Source organism: Ruditapes philippinarum, unplaced genomic scaffold (assembly GCF_026571515.1).
Source record: "Ruditapes philippinarum isolate M1 unplaced genomic scaffold, ASM2657151v2 ctg9873_1_1_1_1, whole genome shotgun sequence".
Lineage (NCBI taxonomy): Eukaryota > Metazoa > Mollusca > Bivalvia > Venerida > Veneridae > Ruditapes > Ruditapes philippinarum.
The window spans coordinates 37798-59892 of NW_026854708.1; the positions used below are offsets into that span (position 1 = coordinate 37798).

General features: G+C 33.0%; 1 protein-coding gene across 1 annotated transcript in view; it reads right to left on the reverse strand.

The window, feature by feature from the left end:
- LOC132740815 (uncharacterized) overlaps positions 1-21057 on the reverse strand; it is a gene marked incomplete at its 3' end in the record, with an annotated part of 37536 nt that extends 16479 nt beyond the window's left edge. The window contains exons 1-8 of the mRNA XM_060728818.1: positions 20764-21057; positions 13241-13342; positions 7248-7956; positions 6928-6984; positions 4777-5262; positions 3602-3655; positions 2951-3466; positions 2307-2340 (exon numbers count right to left, since the gene is read on the reverse strand). Of these exons, the coding sequence (XP_060584801.1) occupies positions 2307-2340; positions 2951-3466; positions 3602-3655; positions 4777-5262; positions 6928-6984; positions 7248-7899 (1799 nt within the window). The remainder of the gene's footprint in view (positions 1-2306; positions 2341-2950; positions 3467-3601; positions 3656-4776; positions 5263-6927; positions 6985-7247; positions 7957-13240; positions 13343-20763) is intronic.
- Between the last annotated feature and the right edge of the window lie 1038 nt (positions 21058-22095).

The following is a 22095-nucleotide window of genomic DNA, read 5'->3' on the forward strand; positions in this document are numbered from 1 at the left end:
TTTATTCTTATTTATATAAAAAAAAATACAAAATGATTCATTAATTATTTTCAATTACTAAACACATTAAAAAGCATACATTAGATCTAATTAAAAAAAATCAGAATAATTTATGCTAAAATATTTTCTTTTCTAATTCATATCAATTAATAATAAACTTATTCATTTGTCAAACATCTAAATACTTCAATACAATTTTTTTTCTCTAATTTATATTGATTTCAATTAATCATAAATGTACCCATTTATTTAATATATAAAAACTTAAATATTTTTTTTTTCTTATTCATATCAATAAATATTAAACTTACCATTTATGTAACATCTATATACTCCAATAATAATGCATTAATAAAACATAAAAATGGGGAGGAACTGTCTGCTTATTTGCAAATATGCAGACGGTTCTCCCCAAAAATAGGGAGTGAACCGTCAGGAAGGAAACTTCAGGGGTGGAACTGGTAAGGGAGAGAAAAGTCTTTAAATTAAATAAGAAGCATTGGGACTTTTGCAATATTTGTCATGTATAATCATTTTTTGTATCTAAAATTAATTATTATATAAACAAAACTTACCCATATGAGAAGTTTCTGTGTTAAAATTGGCTGTTGTCAAAAAATTTCCTTTTTACACTGTTTGGTATTAATGATATTAAAATTTGTTCACTTCCCTAGTAAACATCTCTAAAAATTGGGAGTAAAACGTCCATACAATTGACAAAATGGGAGTGAAACGTCTAGGTGTGAACCGTCTTGGGAGTGAAACGTCTCAATAGTGAAACGTCTTGGGAGTGAAATGTCTGACATTCCTTATACCTTGAGATATCAAGTATGTATAGAACTTGAATAAATAACTTCACTTACCTGGAGCTTGAGGTCTCTGTGGCCGATGATGAGAAATATATGTTTGCAATTTTATATGATTATAATTGCTAACAAGCAGTTGCAAACAAAACATCAGGTGAGCGAAAAATATGACAAGGGCCAACAGTGATGACATGTGTCGCCTCATGTTAGCAAAATGCATGTTGCAGCTACTGTGTCGCAGGATGACCAAAAATCATTAAAAGGGCAAAACAAATTTTTATTCAAGGCCCATAACTCTGCTGAAAATCCTTTAACCGGAAAACCTGTGTAATATGTGCAAGTACTTAAGCTACCAATCAATGCTGTAGTTTCATTAAAATTGCATAAGTGGTATAAGAGGAGTAGTCCGGACAAATTTTAATAATTGAAATTATTAAATGGATGTTACCCTGACAATAATCATTAAATCGAAAACTGTTGATGAGATGCACAACTAGACATAGTGCGGTTATTCCTGTTAAGTTTTGATGAAAATGCACAAGCCCTGAAAAGTAGTACAAGCAAGTAGCTGGCAACACAAAAAAGACACCTTTTTTATTGAAGGGCCGTTACATTGCCAAACATCATGTAAGTGGAAAACTTGTGTTATATGCACAAGTAATTGAGCTACAAAACAATCCTGTAAAGTTTAAATGAAATAGCATAAGTGGTATGAGAGAAGTATTCCGGACAAACTTTATTAACATCTTTTTTTTTTTAGGGTCTTAACTCCGCCAAATATCATTCAAGCAGAACACCAGTGCAATATGCGCAAGTACTTGAGCTACCAATCAAGTTTTAATGAAATTGCATTAGAAATATAAGAGGAGTAGTCCAGACAAACGTTGAAAATAAAAATAATGTAAGTGCAATAACTCTGACAAAAATCAATGAACCAAAACAAAAAGCCGATGAGATGCACAACTAGACTTGGTACTGACTATTCCTGTGAAGTTTGGATGGAATTTCACCAGTTCACAAATTTTCGCTAGGTAGTAAGTAGTTCGGACAAGATTCTGTGTAGCTGGCAACACACAAAAACTCTTTTTTTTCAAGGGCCATAACTCCGCCAAAAATCATTCAATCGAAAAACCCGTGTGTGTAATATGCGCAAGTACTTGCAATGAAATTGATTGGATGATATAGGAGAATGGTTCGCACAAACTTTAAAAATAAAAATCATTAAAGGGCCATGACTGACAGAACTCATTGAACTCAAATGCCGACGATATGCACAACTCGACTTTGTACTGATCATTCCCATAAGTTTGGAAGAAATTGCACCAGTAATTTCTGAGGAAGAGTCCGGACAAGTTTTGCCACAGATGGACAGATGGATAGACAGACGGTGGAGAAGTGATTCCCATATGTCGCCACTACTCCGTAGAGGCAGCACAAAAATGGTTCTCTATTTATGGAATTAATTTATTCTTATTGTAAAGAAAAGATAATGCATAGTACCTTGGTGTTTGCTCTGGTTCCTGTGCTGAATCATCTGAAAATAAATGCATGAAATGATTTACTTGTTTGATAGAAATCTTCAAAAGGAACAAACGTATCAAATATTATATAAAAAGGACAAATTAATGATCAAATTATAATTACTTCTTTATAAGTCAACATCAGCAAACATAGACTCTTGGGTAAAGTGTTTGATGTCAATTTTGGAGTAAAATTGTTTATTAATTGTATTGCAAAGATGACAATTAAATAACAAACGTTTTTGTACATGTTTCAATAAAGAAATTTAACCAAATACGTGTAAATAACAATAGATCTTTATCCGTAACGATCGATTTTTAAGATTTTGTTCAGTACAAAAATCGATCCTCCCCTTTCTAATATTTATATATTTTTATCCCTTATATCAAGCGTCAAATAATTGTAATGTGTGTCAGTTGGCTTTGATATTGTTGAACAAACTCAATCAGTGCGAGCGTATATGTGTGTGTTCATGTTTGTTTATACAAATGAACCTGTCGGTCATAACGCATGATTAATCAGAAATTTGTAATAAACAAACTTAATTAACCTTATAATTCCCAATGTTTTAATAGTTAAAAGCAGATTACATCATTATAGGAGCAGGTCAAAGCCCTACACACCTGTATTTGAAGAGCTCGGGTTCTCGGGTTGGGGAGATACTGGCTCTTCTTTTACAACATTGACCAAAGCATTATTTGGTAGCTTTACTCTGTGATTCAGTAGAGCATGGCTGGAAATAGTCTTTATAACCTTTTGGAAGAAACTTGATTCACACGTAACTATCACATTCAGCAGTCCTTTGATTACAGCTGCATAGATTATATCAAATTTGTTGAGCCAAGCCTCGACAAAGGAAGTATTATACTTGTATTTGCCTGCAAATTCGTCAATGACAATAACACTGACTTTTCCAAGTGTCACTTGTTTCCAGTCACTGGCCTCTGTAAGAATAACACATTGTTCTTTGCTGTAAAGTGATGAAACCAATTTCAATGCAAATCTTGTGGATGTACCACCCTTTGATCCTGTAATCACAATCGCTTTATGTTTCTTAAACTTTTGTCGCGCTTGTTCCATCAGCTCTTTATTGTCAGAAGCGTCTGTTTTGCAGTCATGAATGAATACTTCCGATTGTGCTGAAGAATGAATATGAAATATATAATGTTGAACAAATGAAAATAATATTTCAACTTTCTTCTTAGAACTGTTTTTTTTTTCAATAAAACATTATTAAACAAGAAAGGTTACTACTGTTATACATCAAAACATACCTATCATATTTCCAAAAACGCCACAAATATCATGTCTCTTATCTGTTATGTTTCCTGAAAAAGTACAAATTTGTTGGCGTTATTCAAATATCCACTTTCTTCTGGCTTTGTTATTTCATGAAAGCTGTGCTCTTGTATACTGTGAAAATGTTGTTTTGTGCTTTCTTAAAATTGCCCAAGGAAATATTAGTGCTTAAACACATGTTTGAGATAGTATTGGTTTAATATTTCAGTAAATTATGACATTATGTGGGTTCATTAAGTAACTAAGACTCTCGGAGAGTAATACTACATCTATAAAATTAAAACAAGTTTCAAAAGCCTTATATACGATCAACGTCTTTCATTGCATCCAAGATGCCATTCTTCTTTTAAACTTTAAGAGTAAACGTCTGTCTTTTTTCAAAACCAGGATATGATTTTTCTTTCAATTCTTGTAAAATTTTCTTTCTAAAGTGTGAAACAATGCGTATTGTATGAGAAAAAATGTCAAATGCACTGAAAAGTTTTCACGGTCCGTAACTACTAGCTTTGTGATAAAATGAGTAGGTCAATCATCATAATAAACATAACTATAGAAAAATTGTTACCAAGTTATAGTCAATTATAGCAAAAATCAGCTTTAAGGTCAATGTCTTAAATGAGCCTAGGTCAATTTGAGTTTGATATACATGAAGTTTTTATATTAAACAATGTTGTGTCTTAATATGAAGTCAATCCATTCATTAAAAACAAAATTAAAGCCAGTTACAGCAAAAAAGAGAAAATTATAATAATTTGACCTTCAATGTCAAGGTCATTTATGAGTAAAGGTCAAGGTATTCTAGTTAACTTAAAAGTCTATTCTAGAAGATTTTTGTGTTCAAGTTTGAAGACAATTTATTAAAAAATAACAAAGTTATAGTCACTAATAGCAAAACTCAGCGAAAATCAAAGCACAATGTTGACATTTGACCTAGAAGGTCAAGATCATTTATTAATCAAGTTCAGTCTGGTCTACTTGAATGTATTGCCCCAAGGGTTGTTGTGGCCAAGTATGAAGACATACACTAAGAACTTAAAAAGTTATGATCAAGGTTAAAGTTTTCAGGGCGCCAACAGGAACGCCGACATAACTATAACAATACCTCATTTTTTCTTCAAAAAAAAAACAACAAGTATAGCTAAAAAAATACGTTTTTCAAGATCCAGTGGGTTCTTTTCATCAGTTGGCATAAACAGCTCAATAACGTTTTTGAAGATCTCATTATCGTCATGATTCTCCTTCCATTGGTTGACCTTTAAGTTTTCGGAGACTATCACAATATCGATTCTAAATTCCTTGCTCGGCATCTTACAAGAATCTAGCATGCTTTGGAATATGCGATGTAAGCGGGACTCATTCTGTTGCTCTGCGAAAGGTTCGGTGAATAAAACAAGATCTGTTTCGTTTGGATCGATACTATTCCAGTCATCAACTGTTTTCATTTCACAGCATCTATCTAAAGGGTATTTCTCCGACCTAATGATCGCCGATAAAACTGTTGCGAGGTAACTGGTGTTTTCGGAGCCAGTGACTACTACACAATGGTTTTCTTCAAGAATACGCAGTATTTCACGTTCTTCCGGTTGACATTTAAAATCTTCTGGTAATTCCCTTTCTATAGTTTGTCTAAAATTATCTAAAATAAATAATGCAACGTATGCAAAGTCATCATTGTTTCAAAAATAAATACAATGTAATAAGATAAACAATAACCAATAAATAAATAAAATAACAAAGGGATTATGGGCCTTAAAGCGCTCACTTGAATACATTTTGTTATTTATATAAGGGAAATTTTAACAATAGGGGCAAACGTTGAACAACAACTATGGTAGAGGACGTTAAGATGATATAATATACCAAATACCTAAGCTCTTAAGACAAGATGTTTTTTTTAGTTTTTACTCATTGTGCTCATGTGAGCTTGTAAAGAATATTTTTTATCTTTCATTTTTTTGAAGTAATAACAATGCAAAATATATTCTGTTTAGTCTGAAAACGATAACAAACAAGTTCTTAAATGAGAGTTAAGAAAAAAGATCTTACAGCTGCATACCTTGATATGTGGTAAATATTTTAAGCAAATCAAACAAAAGAAAAATATTGTTAGATTTTTGAAAAGTTTAAAAGAGTCAAGATTCAAGAACATTGTAAAAATGTACATGTTTTGTGCAATTATTGATTTATTTTGCAGCATTTTTAACATATTTCTACTGCGTGACTTACGCAGTATTTAAAGGCCATTTCTGACCTCTTTATTAATTTACAAATATGCATGCTGAATGAAAGTGCCGTTTGCATTGTGAAATTACCAATTTATTTGGAATAAAGTGCCGTATGCATTGCGTACTTTTTTTGTTTACTTCACAAAATTTTACTTATTCGATAAAATGTTCATGAAAATTAGACGTATGAATCGACAGTTATGCTGCTTTAATGCAAACAAATTAAGTTCTTTGTCTGTCAAGATCCTAAAAGTTTTTGAATATTCTTAGAATAAGTCGTTTTAATTACAATAATAAGTTTGTAAAATAAATTGGTGAAATTTGTATCTTAGAAATCAACAAATAGGACAACAATGTTTATGTTGCAGGTCATAATTCATTCTAGGGTTATTTTACATGTACACCAATAAATTAATTTTTTCGTGACAGTTGACCTAAAACATTAAGTCCGTTGTTCAAAAGTCATGTGGCATAAGCAGTCAGACACTTGCAGAGATACTGGTAACTAAAATCCACAAATAAATAAATAATTATGCTTTCGCCCAAATTGCCGTTCCCTAGATAACTGTTTGTTTTTCACGTCAATGTTAGTTTAATTTAAGTTACCAGAGGTCATTAACTATAAAACATGGACAGAACTATATAAAATATAAAAAAAACATTTTGAGTGTCAAATAACTCACAATGTTTAAAAAAACAACCACAAATACAACAACATATATATACATCTTTTTCCATTTGCTTTGTCTGGTAAATAGATATTTCTAGTTGTTCTCTAATCCCCGCATTGTGATTTAAACTATTAAGCTGTCACACAGCAGATGATAGGTTTTACTATGCGAAGTCATCTCTTATTTACTATAATTAATGCACGGGGAACTATTCAATTATCTTCAATTATCTTCAGTTCTAAGAAATGCATGCATTTTCCTCTTATTTAAGCAATATTATAACTTAAGGTCAGATTGAAGCATTATTCATGGCTGATATTGTACTACTACGCAATATAACAATACTTGTAACATTATGTTGCATATTTGTGCTTTTGAATAAAAGAGAGTGAAAGTTTTGCTTACCTCTTAATTTGTTCACGCGTACGTCTACAATTTTCAATACCTTTTTAGCTGGTCCCCCTGTAAGATGAAATTATGGACTTGTCATTATTATATATTTCCAAAAATATGGCAAGAGACTTTTTAAATGATATAAATAATCAACATTTAAATAAAAATTAAAATAGTTGACCATAATCTGCTTTGTATCTATGTTCATGTAGTAAAAAAGAAGTTATTGTAAAATTTTTAATGAAAGAAGTTGAATCCGTGTATTGACTAGTACTGTTATCAAACCAGATTATGTGACACCGCATTAGTAACTTCTAGTAAATTAAAATTACCTTTCGAAATAGGTCTTTTATGAGAAACACCTTGAAGGATCTGTAAAGATGATTCAGATGTTTTCTTAACTTGTAAAGTTTCTTCTTTGAGTTCTTTGATTTCGTTCTTAAGTTCAATTATGATATCTTCATACCAGCTTTTGAGTGTATCGCCTAGTCTTGGAAGATTATTGACCTTTACTGCTTCAATTTGATCTGTTACTTCATTTTCAAACGTTGTTCCACCAACTATCAGTGCTAAAGTTTGTGTCGCAGTTTCAATATCATTCCAATCTGAATCGAATTCGGCATCATCTGTGATAACGCTTCCAGGCTTGTGCTGCAGTTTGTTGCGTTTTTTACGAATAACTTTAATCAAACTGTTTTCACCATTCTTCATCTGATTCTCAAAAAGTCCAAGTAAGAGAGCTGATAGTAAAGTAACGTCCCATTCTGTCTCGTCAGCATTTGGATATATTGTACCATACTGATCTTTCCGTATAGATTTTTTAACATCGCTTTGTCTGAATAACATATACTGGTCAAGCGTAGTGAAAGGGACACCTGGACTTGTATCAGACTTCGCTAAATCAAGGAAATACCTTCTTAAAGGTATTGGGCAAATGTCAGTAACAAGAGTAATTAACCTATAGTTTTTGTCCTTTGAAGCCATGATCTTTTTTTAGGATTGATACTTTAAGTTCTCTCTTCTACAACATGTTTGATGACTCTAAAAAAATAAAAGCTTATTTATATAACAACACTTAAAATGAATACAGTCAAACACCACTTAAAATCAATATCTATAAACAAACACTGCTTAAATTCAATATAAACAAGAACGCCTCATGAAAGCAAATAGCATGTTGCAGCTGCTGCTTAGCAGAAAACACAAAAATCATTAACACTGCAAAACACATTTTTTATTCACGGGCTTTAACTCGGTGAAAAATCCTTCAATAGGAAAACCCGTATAATATGCGCAATTACTTTAGCTACCGATCAATGCTGTAAAGCTTCATTGGATATATGAGGAGTCCGTACAAATTCTACAAAAATCATCAAAATCATTAAAGGGCCATAATTCTGACAAAAATCATTAAATCAAAATGTTGTTTAGATGCACAACAAAACATAGTATTGATCATTCCTATAACGTTTTGATGAAAATGCACAAATAGTTTCTGAAGAGTAGTCCAAACAAGTAGCTGGTGACTCAAAAAAACCTTTTTAATTGAAGGGTTATAACTCGGCCAAAAATCATTCAAGCGGAAAACCTATGATATATGTGCATGAAATTGAGCTACCAATCAATTCTGTAAAGTTTTAATGAAATTTCAGGAGTATACTGGACAAACTTTGAAAATAACAAGAAATTCCAACGACAAACATGCCCCCTACTCACATAATTGGTAATTTTGTTATAGAAACTTGCCATAAATGGGTATATAGAAGCGTTTAGTTATAGAAAAAAAAAAGAAATATAATAAAGACTTTGTGATAAATAGTTTTCAAGATAATAAGCGGAAACCATTCTGAAATGTAAGGCACCTGTGACCTTGACCCTTGACATATTTACCCTAAAATCAATAGGGGTCATGTACTAGATATGACCAATCAATATGAGAAATATGAAGCCTTGGTGATAAAAAGCTTTCAAGATAATGAACATAAACCACTATTCCATTCAAGGACCCTGTGACCTTGACCTTGATATAGTGACCCCAAAATCAATAGGGGTCATCTTCTAGTTATGACTAATCACTATGTGAAATATGAATACTTTGTGATGAATACTTTCCAAGATAATCAGCGGAAACCATTTTGACATTTAAGGCCACTGTTGGCCGGGTCAAATTGAAGATATGATACGGAGTCTAAAAAGAAAAGAATAAGTTCTTAATTCATTGCCTTTATTCTTTCTACTTAAAACATGGCGGAGACTGCCGTTGCATAACAACATGTGGCATAAAAACATTTAACTAATTGTTCAACTAAAAATATAACAACATTTCAACTTTACTCATGTCTAGGGGTACATGCAAAGAGTATTAAAATATAAATCATTATCTTTATAATACTGCAATGTAAAATGTTTGGAATGAATAATAATAACCTGATTAACAACACAACCTTAATTATTTATATATCTGATTGAAATAAAAACATATTAAACTGATGATTACTAAACTGCTACTATAGATACTTAACTTGAGAATTTAATATTATGCATAAAACAATAACAATCTAAATAATTGGCACAAATGATAATACTGACAATCAATTAATTTGGCACTTATAACTGTATATACTTAACAAAAGATGAAAGATAATAATGAATTTTCATATGTTCAGTTAGACAAATAGCATAAAACCAATGTTCAAAACAATATTTTATATGTTCAACTTTATGTTGTTTATTTAGTAATGTTCAAACAATATGTTACATGTTCGACTTTATGTCGTTTAATTGCCTTTGGGTTCATTTACCGAGCTCTTTCCAAATATGGCATAAAACATGCTATTCTAAATAATTGTCTAAACAATTATTAAACTGTATTTTACTTACAAAAAGTTCATAGTTATCATAATATGAAAAAGGCAAAGCCTCAAGGCGAGCTCGATGTACTTTTTACGAATAATCGCTCATTTTTATTTCAAATGCAGTAACGAGTGCGTGTGACGTCACACGTACTGTGTTAAATATGGCTCCGCCCCTGTCGTGAAATGAATAACGAGTTTTGAAAACGTTGATAAAACTGTGTTTATTTTATTTCACTCTATAATTTTTCAAAGCGAAATAAAGATTATTTAAAGTGAAATAAATGTAAAACTTAAAACGTTTGCGACTTAAAATAGCGTACTTAATTTGTTTGTTTTGCACGTGCTGTTTGGCGCTACATTGTGACGTCACGTAAACAATAGCTTTAAACGTCTGTACAGCGTTAACGACTGAATAAAAAGATATTGGTGTTCGTATTCATTTTCTTAGTTAGACCATTTTTCTTTCATTCTAGATAGTTTTCACAACAAAATTCGACAAAAAAATTGTTTTCATTATCAGATTTCAAACAAAATGGCGCCTTCGATTTTCATTTTTTATACACAGCTTCCGTTATTCTGGTTCCCTGTCCAATTATGGTTCCCATAAACGTGCGCGGGTGACCAGTCTACACATCCGTTTTCAGTCAGAATTCCTCAGTTTTTATCGTTATCTTTAAATTCGAAAGGTTGCGATGTGTCCAATTCGGTACTTTGGACGAAAGTTTTCAAAACCATCACTTAGCAGGTACTCGCGTTACCGTAAAGCTCGCTTTGCGAGCAGCAGCTCGTCGAGCTCGCTATAAAATGCGTATTAACAATAAACAAAATTAACAAAATACGTATGTAAAACGTTTATCCGCGAAAACATATGACTCTCAACTTTAAACATGTTTGCAAGCTAAACGATACAATGTCATTGATAACAGTTACGATAAACAAAAAATACAATGAATAAACCTATCGAAGAAAGTCTTTTTCTTTCTCTTACTTGTTAATATGAAAAAGGCAAAGCCTCAAAGCGAGCTCGATGTACTTTGAACGTGAAATAGTATGAAATAATCTCAAATGCAGTGAAGAGTGCGTGTGACGTCACACGTACTGTGTTAAATATGGCTCCGCCCCTGTCGTTATATGAATATCGAGTTTTTGAAAACGTTTGATAAAACTTTGTTTTGTTTATTTTATTTTCACTCTATAATTTTTCAAGCGAAATAAAGATTAATAAAAGTGAAATAAATGTTAAACTTAAAACGTTTGCGACATTAAAATAGCGTACTTGATTTGATTGTTTTGCACGTGCTGTTTGGCGCTACACTTGTGACGTCACGTAAACAATACTTTAAACGTCTGTTAACAGCGTTAACGACTAAATAAAAGATATTGGTGTTCGGATTCATTTTCTTAGTTAGACCATTTTCTTTCATTCTAGATAGTTTTTTCACAACAAAATTCGACAAAAAATTGTTTTTTATTTATCAGATTTTTCAAACAAAATGGCGCCTTCAATTTTATACACAGCTTCCGTTATTCTGGTTCCCTGTCCAATTATGGTTCCCATAGACGTGCGCGGGTGCACGTGACCAGTCTACACATCCGTTTTCAGTCAGAATTCCTCGGTTTTTATCGTTATCTTTAAATTCGAAAAGTTGCGATGTGTCCAATTCGGTACTTCGGACGAAAGTTTTCAAAACCATCACTTAGCAGGTACTCGCGTTACCGTAAAGCTCGCTTTGCGAGCAGGCCCTTCGGGCCAGCTCGTCGAGCTCGCTAATACTTACCTAAAAAGAAAAGAATATGTTCTTAATTCATTGCCTTTATTCTTTCTACTTAAAACATGGCGGAGACTGCGCCAAATTACCGCAAAGAATAACTTACGCAAAGAACGCTCAACATTTTTTATAGGGGTGCCTTCATCAACCTCACACAACTGTGACCTTGACCTTTGAACTAGTGACACCAAAGTCGATAGGGGTCATCTACTGGGTAATATGAAAAAGGCAAAGCCTCAAAGCGAGCTCGATGTTTACTACTTGTATGAAAGCTCATTTTTATTTCAAATGCAGTGACGAGTGCGTGTGACGTCACACGTACTGTGTTAAATATGGCTCCGCCCCTGTCGTGAAATGAATAACGAGTTTTGAAAACGTTGATAAAACTTTGTTTATTTTATTTCATTCTATAATTTTTCAAGCGAAATATAGATTATTTCAAGTGAAATAAATGTAAAACTAAACACGTTTGCGACATTAAAATAGTGTACTTGATTTGTTTGTTTTGCGCACGTGCTGTTTGGCGCTACGTTGTGACGTCACGTAAACAATACTTTAAACGTCTGTACAGCGTTAACGACTGAATAAAAGATATTGGTGTTCGGATTAATTTTCTTAGTTAGACCATTTTCTTACATTCTAGATAGTTTTCACAACAAAATTTGACAAAAAAATTGTTTTTTATTTATCAGATTTTTCAAACAAAAATGGCGCCTATCGATTTTCATTTTTTATACACAGCTTCCGTTATTCTGGTTCCTTGTCCAATTATGGTTCCCATAGACGTGCGCGGGTGACCAGTCTACACATCCGTTTTCAGTCAGAATTCCTCAGTTTTTATCGTTATCTTTAAATTCGAAAGGTTGCGATGTGTCAAATTCGTAACTTTGGACGAAAGTTTTCAAAACCATCACTTAGCAGGTACTCGCGTTACCGTAAAGCTCGCTTTGCGAGCAGGCCCTTCGGGCCAGCTCGTCGAGCTCGCTATAACAGATTTAACAAGATTTTGTGTATCTGGTAACACACAAGACACCCTTTTTAATCAAGGGCCATATCTCTGCCAAAACATTTTCAACCGAAAAAAACAACGTATAATTTGCGCAAGTACACGAGAATACAGATTTTCATTGAAATTGCTTCAGTGGTTTAAGAGAAGTTAAGTCTGGACAAACTATAAAAAAAAAATCATTAAAGGGCCATAACTCTGACAAAAATCATTGAACCGAAATATACCAAAGATATGCACAACTAGACTTGGTACTTCATTCCTGTTAAATAGATAAATACAGAATCCCTAAAGAAAGCCCAACACGACAAAATTGAAAATGTTGCAGGCTCGGTTTGATTGAGCCTGTTCATGGACGGTACTGGAAAGTGCAAGTTACCGTCCACGCCCCCTAGCACCGGCTTAAGCAGAATTTAACATTAAGTTTGGAAGAAATTGCAGCAGTAGTTTCTGAGGAGAAGTACGGACAAGTTTTGTGATGGACGGACAGACGGACGGACAGACGTCGCAGAAGTGATCCCTGTATGTTGCCAATTATCTCCGACTGTTTTTCTTTTTCAAAACGGCTTGTGCTGTGATTGACAAATACACATTTTATTTGAAATTTTCAAGGCGTTTTGAGCTCCACATCCCAAGTGTCTGTGTCAATTTTCTAAAGATACCAAGCTTCGAAATGTAAACAAAACTGACCTTACGGCTACATGAATTTCAAGCCACGGTGCATATCCATATCGGTACCCTCTTTGCGAAATCTACACAAGCAGTACCCTCTTTGCACATTCACAGGACATTATTTGCTGAAAAAAAGAACAGCGATGGCTCACAATCCAAAGAAATTGAGTTGTAACGGGGAAAGTACGTATGTCATGTGGTAAAATAGTATACCACAGAACACAAAAATGTTTTATTGACGTGCTGTTTTGTAATGAGCCCATTTTTGAATTACTGTAACTTCACAGTAAGCTACATAAATTTGATATGCCATACCTTGCCACCGCCCCGACATTTTTTTTAGCTTAAATGAATGAGTTATTTGATTATATATGCGTCCATACATATAAAATGTGTTCATTCATATATAATCTTCGGACAAATTGCAATAATTAGTCAAAAATGAAATGCTTTTAGTTCTTATATCACAGGTAACCTCTTGCTAATTTTTAACGCATTGGTGCCCTCTAAGCATCACATTTGTTTATATGGAGGGTGATTTATGCCAAAATTACATCTTGCTTTCTTACGTTACATCGTGCTTTCTAACTTGTACATCGTGCTTTCTAACTTGTACATTATGCATTCTGACATATACATCTTGCATTCTGACTTTTACATGTTGCTTTCTTACATGACATTATGCTTTCTGCTGTGTGCGACTTGCTTAATTTTATGTTGATGTCGTTATTTAACGATCAATTATTATTCATTGTTGATCTGGTATATTAATTCAATAAATTTATAACCTGCAACTGTTTTGTATTTGGGTCTATTTACTCAGCTTGAATGACGAATGTCATAAAGGTAGAATGCGCAATAGCCGAAAGCCGAATGCAGCAAGCATAATTTACAACGCGACATCTGGTGTAATAAATATGTGACACCCAAATTATTGCTAACAGGTGGCGCTACAGTTATAATTCTCGGTAAAGTCCGTATTGCGGTTCGGATTCAGTTTACAAGTTACGTCCCTTTGTTTTAAAATTTCCATTGCAAACTCAATGGAGGAAATATACAAAAGTCCGTAATTGCGGTTTTCGAGGATTTCAGTTTACCAAGTTACGTCCCTTTGTTTTAAAAAATTTTCCATTTGCACTCATGGAGAAAATATAACAAAAACGATTTAACCAAAATTTTTATATTTATTACTGAAACTCTGTAGGTTTCAAATTATATTTCCCCAGCTGACAATGACAAAGTTGCACATTTCCAAATCAATGGTTTTAGAATTTTTTTTTTTCATCAAACAAAATAATCAATAAAATAGAACAGTTGTTCAACATTGTTTAAAGTGCTTGGGGCCATAAAAACTTCTTATTAAAAAATAATTTCCCATCCTTCTTGAAACGTTCTTAAATTTGACATGGCTTATTTCCAATATACCTTGTGACCCATCCACAACATTTTAAGGTGTTTTTAATTAAAATTAGGAATTTTCTTGCCTATTTTCAAACTAAATTTTGGTACAACGTTAGATTTTTTGAATTAAATTTTGTCAAAAAATGTCTTTTTTCACTAATTTGAAATTGATTTCCACTAAGAGCTTTTTATGAATACGGCCCAGGTTCTTTTCACAGTGTCAGCTTTTTAAACTGAAGGAACTGCTGCCAAAAAATCAGCTGATTCTGAGAAAAAAAATAAATGTCAAAAACGTCTAGTCTGGTCAGACTAGACAGTTTTGCCCTTTTTTTTTTTTTTGCAGCGGCAAAAACGGGCTACCTCTCTTCATTTTGAATTTTTAAATATTACAGGGTACCTTCAATTTTTATAACACATACGTCCCACAAGGGGCACAATAATATTATGGCTTAAAAAATTATTTTGCGTTAATCGTTAAGTATTAATATTAACATAAAAGTAAGAAATTTATTACATACCTAAATTTAACGATTAACGCAATTGTGCCATGGAGTGTAACGCTGCAAAACCCGAAAAGTAGGGTTTTTTTAGAAAATTTTAGATTTATTTTTGACAGTAAACCCTGCCATTTGTCGAAGATGATATGTAAATGAACGTATTAAATATGTATGGAGCATATTTTAAATCAAGCCCAAACCGGTTCATTGCAGCCCGAAAAGTATGTCGGGTGAATGGGCGAGGCCCAAGACATGTCCGATTTTTTGTAGCTTATTGTGAAGTTGCAGTACATGAAAAATGAAGGGCACATGACAAATCAGCACTAAATAAAAACATTCTGTATTCCGGGTTGGTAATAAATCTTTTGTACGTGTCCCCCAAACCCCCCTTTTCCCTTAATTTTTACATTTGAAATTTTACTAGGATTGTTATCCATCGCGGGTTTGTTTTTAGCAGAGAATGAACCTGTGCAGTGTTAAAGAGGGTACCGTTTGAGAATTTTCGCAAAAGAGGGTACCGATATAGATAGCACCCCGTTGGTGTAAGCTTTAGGAACGAATGATTTCGAATAATATTAATTGATGAGTTTAAAAAAACAAAAATTACAAAAATGGTACCCAAGAAATGGTTATAAAATGAATATTTGGCATGTTTGGCCTGAAGATGGCCCCTTTTTGTAGGGTTTCTTTAATTTATATCGTTCAATGATATTGGAAATGTAATAGGCGATCTAACTCATTTTAAAACAAAAAAGTTTTAATACCTTAAGGGGCCAATAGTATTTGCAATACAAACACCTTGAGAAGTAAAAAAAATGTTTATTAATATCTTCTATGACAAACAATTCATTTGAAATTTAATAACCATTTCTTGGACATTTTTTTGGTACATTTTGTATTTTATTACTATCAAAATTAAATATTATGAAATCATTAGTTTCCTAAAGCTAAACTCTTCACAAGAATTGGATCAGACTAACAGTTTTGCCTTTTTTTTTCTTTTTTTCTCAGGGAATCAGCTGAATTTTTGGCAGCAGTTCCTTCAGTTTTAAGCTGACAATTGGAAACAAGAAACCTCGGGGTCGTGAATTATAAAGCCATCCCTTAAGTGAATAATTTCAAATTTAGTGGGAAGAAAGACATGTTTTACAAGGTTTGAATTTAAAAAATTCTTAACGTGTGTACAAAAAATTAGTTTGGAAAAAATGAGGCAAGAAAATGCCCTAAATTAATAGAAACACAAATTAAAAATGTTGTTCATGGTCACAGGTATTTGGAAATAGAACCATGTCAAAAAATTTAAGAACGTTTCAAAAGGGATGAAATATTATTTTAATTAAAGAAGTTTTTTTTATGGCCAAAGCACTTTAACTCAATGTTGAAACAACTGTTCTTTTTATTAAAATTATTTTTTGTTGATGAAAAAATAAAATTCTAAAACATTGATTTGGGAAATGGTGCAACTTGTCAAATTGAGTCAGCCTGGAAATTATAATTTGACCTACAGAGTTTCATTAATAAAAAATAAAAAAAATTAGGTTAAAATCGTTTTGTAATTTTCTCCATGGAGTGCAAATGGAAATTTTTAAACAAAGGGACGTTTTAACTTGGTAAACGTGAATCCGGAAAAGCGCCAATAAAGGACTTTACCTAGAATATAACTGTAGCGCCAAACCTGTTAGCATAATTTTGGGTTTCACATATTATTTACAAACAGATGTCGCGTTGTAATTTATGCCTTTCTGCTTCCCGGCTTTCGGCTATGGGCGCATTCCTTACCTTTGACATTCGTCATCGAAGCTGAGTTAACATAGACCCAAAATACAAACAGTTGCAGGTTAATTTATTTGAATTAATATACCCAGATCAACCCAAATGAATAATAATTGATCGTTAAATAACGACATCAACATAAAAAATTAAGCAAAGTCGCACACAGCAGAAAGCCATAATGTGCATGTGTAAAAAGCAACATGTAAAAGTCCAGATCAAGATGTATATGTCAGAATGCATAATGTACAAGTGGTTTAGAAAGCAACGATGTACAAGTTAGAAAGAACGATGTAACGTAAGAAAGCAAGATGTAATTTTGGCATAAATCACCCTCCATAGTTTACTTTAAACCGCATTTATCGTGCAATGGTAGTTCAATATTGCTTTGTTATGTGTGACTTAACTGTTTTTCAGTTCATGGATACAGTACATCTTAGAATGTTATTTAAATTGTTTGAATGCTCGCTTTTTAGCTAACCTGTGACCAGCATGTGCTCAATGCTTTAACTGTCAACCTGTGTTAGTTGATCATTTATTAGATTCCATTTAATTTTCTGGTTACCATAACAACCAATATGAATTACTTTAATATGTATATTGCGTATATATGGCGAAACACTTATAACTATATTTTTTATGAATTACTTAATATGAATTACTTAGCCCTGACATTTAGACTAATAACACAATTCAACACGCCAACATTTTTTTTTTGTTTCACCTGTAATTAAACATTACCAAAGACCTTTCAGCGTTTGCATCACGTGGTGTTCAATAAAAACATTACTGGATCCTATCTTATAAATTAAACCTCGTTTCCTATTAAAGATTCCAAAGAGTCCATATTATAAAATGCATATTGTAACCATTAAGCTACGTTTTCATGATCACAGTCAAAAATATCTATATCAAGTGCAAAGTGTTCGCCATATAACCTCATTTTCACTTTCAGCGGTCAAATACCTATAGCAAAATACATATCGTACTCGATATAGTATATTTTTCGTTTTCAGAGGCCAAACATCCATATCAAATCCTTATAATATATGAAGGAAAAATGTTCTGTCAAAATGTAAAAAAAAACTTGTGGTATGATTCAAGTTGAACATTGATTCTTACTTATTCTATCTGACACGTACACATTTGCAAAACCTTTATTTGGCTTGACTTGCGGCTCGTCCAATATAGGTTTGACAGATGTGTACTCGTCCCTAGAATTCTTTACTGTACTCAACAATGTAAAAATAACCTCTCTAAGTTTGTCGCTATTTGGGCTTGGACGTATTTTGCGGTGTCCAAGACTGACCGATTGATTGCTTCGGAAATGGTCAGTACCAGTCGCTTTTTGGGATGATTTAGCCATAATGCTGTACTCCTTATACATTTCTCTAGATTTGTAAAGAACTGCAACTGTTTTAAGGTGTTATACATTTGTTTCACTCAGTTTTACTAAACTGTTTTCTAGAACAGTCATCATTGGTTTATTGCTACAATTATGACTATTTATGTAAATTTGAATACATTAATTCGGAGAAGTAAAGCACTCCAGTATGCAAGATTTATTGAAATTATAACAATCTGTACATCCTCCTATTTTATCGGACCAATCATTATGTAAAAATGTGATACCTCGGACATTAGAAAAAATTAAGATTCGTACAGTGCTAGTTTTTGAATTTCACCAATTTATACTTGCATTCATGATAAATATTATATGTCCTTGTTTGTCTTTTAATTTATTTATTTAATTTACTTTAATAAATGCAAAGTCTTAATTTATTGCTGTAGAATTCCGACTACCTGTATAAGATATTTTGTTGTACATGCTTTCTTTGTGTACTGTGCTAAGAGGGTAAAAAAACATTAAAGAGAGGGTACCTGTGATATAAAAATCAATAGCAGAGTTGTAACCTATGCCGCTGCAAAACCGAAGGTATGGTGTTTTATGAATTTTATATTTATTTTTGATTCATTACTGCAATTTGTCCGAAGATGATATATAAACGAAACTGTGTAATATGTATGATTCCACATGAATAATCAAGCCAATTTTTCATTTCAACCCGAAAAAAATATGTCGAGGCGGTGGGCGAGGCAAGACATCACATAGATCACACATAGATATAACATTCTAATGTTCCGTTGTACACATCCTTCCATATGACAAATCTCCCTTTATCAGTAAAAGGAACATTAGCTCAGCAAATAATAGCCTGTGCAATGTGCATATACGAAGAGGGTACCGTTTGAGAGAGTACCGATATGGATATTCACCGTATATCAGTTCAGGTATAATTTAATCACACACCCGTGCCGATTTATTTTGCGACTCCGTAAATATGGTATTGCACGGCCGTGCATATATTTTGACGTGACGTCATTAGCGTTGTGTAAAGACGCGCTGAATGTTAGCGTTATACTATTGGCGCGTCAATGAAAATGACTTTTATTTCACTTTTAACGGTCTTTATTTTGGGTATGTGATATATAGAATATTAAATCCGTGTAAGTTCATTACTGAATTTATTGCACTCGTTAAATAAAATAATATTATGCTCGCCAGAGGCTCGCATAATATAATTGTATTCAACTCGTGCAATAAATTCAGTATTGAACTTACCCTCATTCAATATCCTCTATAATATTTCACCTCGTGAACACCAAAAGTTTGTATTTCTTTTATATACCTTTTGGTGCTCACTCGGTGAAATATATTCCGATCTAACACTGAACTAAACAAATATCCTCTACTGAGTATACATGTATGTCTCCATTGCTACTTTTCGTTAATTTTCGGATAAAAACCCTGAATACAAAGGTGCTAGTCTCATTGATTTCACCTAAAATATGTTTAACCTTGTTATTCAATTTTCATGTAATACATGCATGTGAACTCTCCTATTTTTAAGGGGCAGACTCCCACTTTCTGTAGCAATACTGTCAAAGATTTTTCTTAAAATATGGGTTATTTTCATAAATTCAAGAAATATTCCTTTTTTGATGTCAGATCTTTCTTTGTTAATTTCAAAAATTCTAAAATCTCCCTCTTTTGTTGTTATATTGTTACAGTCTATAACAATACAACAAAAATCCCTTTTTTCTATTTTAAATTTTTTAATGTATGGATATAATATTACATGAATAACAAAGTTAAACATATTTTAGGTCAAAATCAATGCGAGGAACGCCTTTGTATGAATACACAAAACGTATATGTAGATGTTTGCATTATATTGTGTAAAAGTCTGCCTAAATAGATCTATATAGAAGTAAATAGTACAAAGGTTAATTATACTTCTCATAACGATTGTACAAAACGAAAAAAAACAACATTGTTTACCTGTGGACAATCCAACTTATAATACGCGTATTACTCCTCTATTAATAAAACTGGAATAACCGTCCTTGTTCTAAATTTAGTATCAAATCTCATTATATCTTTATATGGGAAGCCACTTTATCTATTTTAAAATACTACTATAAATACCTGTTGGAATCCAGATCAGACGCTGTGAGTCACAGACGCTTGGGGGTCAGATCCTGCCCCCAACGTGATACGCCCCTGTAACACTCTGTCAAAAATATTTTAATATTTAAACACGAATGGGACATCTGCTACAACGATACAACTGGTTTTCGATCTGAAAAAATTACCTCTCAATTTATTGATCTGACCCCCAAGCGTCTGTGTTTTAAATCTGATATATCGCCTTTATGTATTGCCAATTAAACAGAATCAACCTTGAATAACTTTTTTTTTAAAAAGTGCGTTTTTCGTCTTAATATTGGCTAAAATCCATACTGTATAGACTGTAAATTATAATGAGTATAGTAAGTTATTGAAAGACTGCAACAAAGTCTGTTTAAAAAAATACCTTAATTCAATTTGAAAAATGCCATCCTCCGAAGTTCAATGTAAGTTCCCGGACTAATAAAAAATGAAACAGAAAATAAAAAGTCCTCTCATTGCTATTATGTCATCTGCTTCATTGCGCATGCACGGTTTTTGTTTCGTTTCAATAGCTCTGGATCGCTCACTTACATCTAAGTAATGAGGTCACATTGGGTTTGTTATTTTTACCAATGAATTATAATTTTAAAATATGTGTAGATGTCTGCTTCTAAATGTGACAAATATCTAAACTCTGTGTATTTAATTTCGCATAAGAAAACCTAATTAAATATGTTATAGACTACTATTCAAGTCTATAAAATAAACTTTGACATTTACACAACATTCGTTAGGACGACAAAGTGATACTACATACAAAATATCTTAACTCCGAACATTGAGACAATGTTTGGTAGATGTCCACTAGGCAATGCTGCATGCCAAATATACATATGAGCCGCGCCATGACAAAACCAACATAATGGGTTTGCGACCAGCATGGATCCAGACCAGCCTGCGCATCCTCGCAGTCTGATCAGGATCCATGCTGTTCGCTATCAGTTTCTCTACTTGTAATAGGGTTTGTAAGCGAACAGCATGGATCCTGATCAGACTGCGCGGATGCGCAGGCTGGTCTGGATCCATGCTGGTCGCAAACCCATTATGTTGGTTTTGTCGTGACACGGCTCAATTATCTGTGCATTGTTGTTTCACAAAAGAAGACTTAAATGTATTTTCTATAATAAACTTTGTGATCCCCGAGGCGAAGTTATTTGTTCCCAACGGGTATACTATATATAACTTTGGTAGTGGACCACAAAGAGATGATGATGCATCCCCAAAATATTATATAGCTCTTGGCATTGTAGTATCTGAGAAGAGGATTTCATTTTAAAAGTCTATTTTAAGCACAGGTGCCCTAAAGTACTTATGCATGGGACACATGTGAAGTTTGGTCGCAATCCATCGAGTGATTTAGGAGATGTTTTTTTAGAGAAACTGCGGACAATGAAAAACGATTATGCTCAGGTGAGCTTAAACAGGAATAAAATTTAGAAATCGGGTTTTTTATTCTCCCTATTTATAGAAACACTGTTCGACTGCGATCGCAAGCGTAACCCCATTTTTGTGTCGCCTCTACGGAGTAGTGGCGACATATAGGGATCAATTCTCCTTCGTCTGTCTGTCCGCACTCACAGGAGAGTAATTATGTGGCTAGAGGGACAATAGGTAACTGTTCTTTCTCTTTGATGTCATTCATTCCGTAATGCTTTTATTGTGGCTATTTTCTTTTGTGTGGCTAAAAAGAACAATC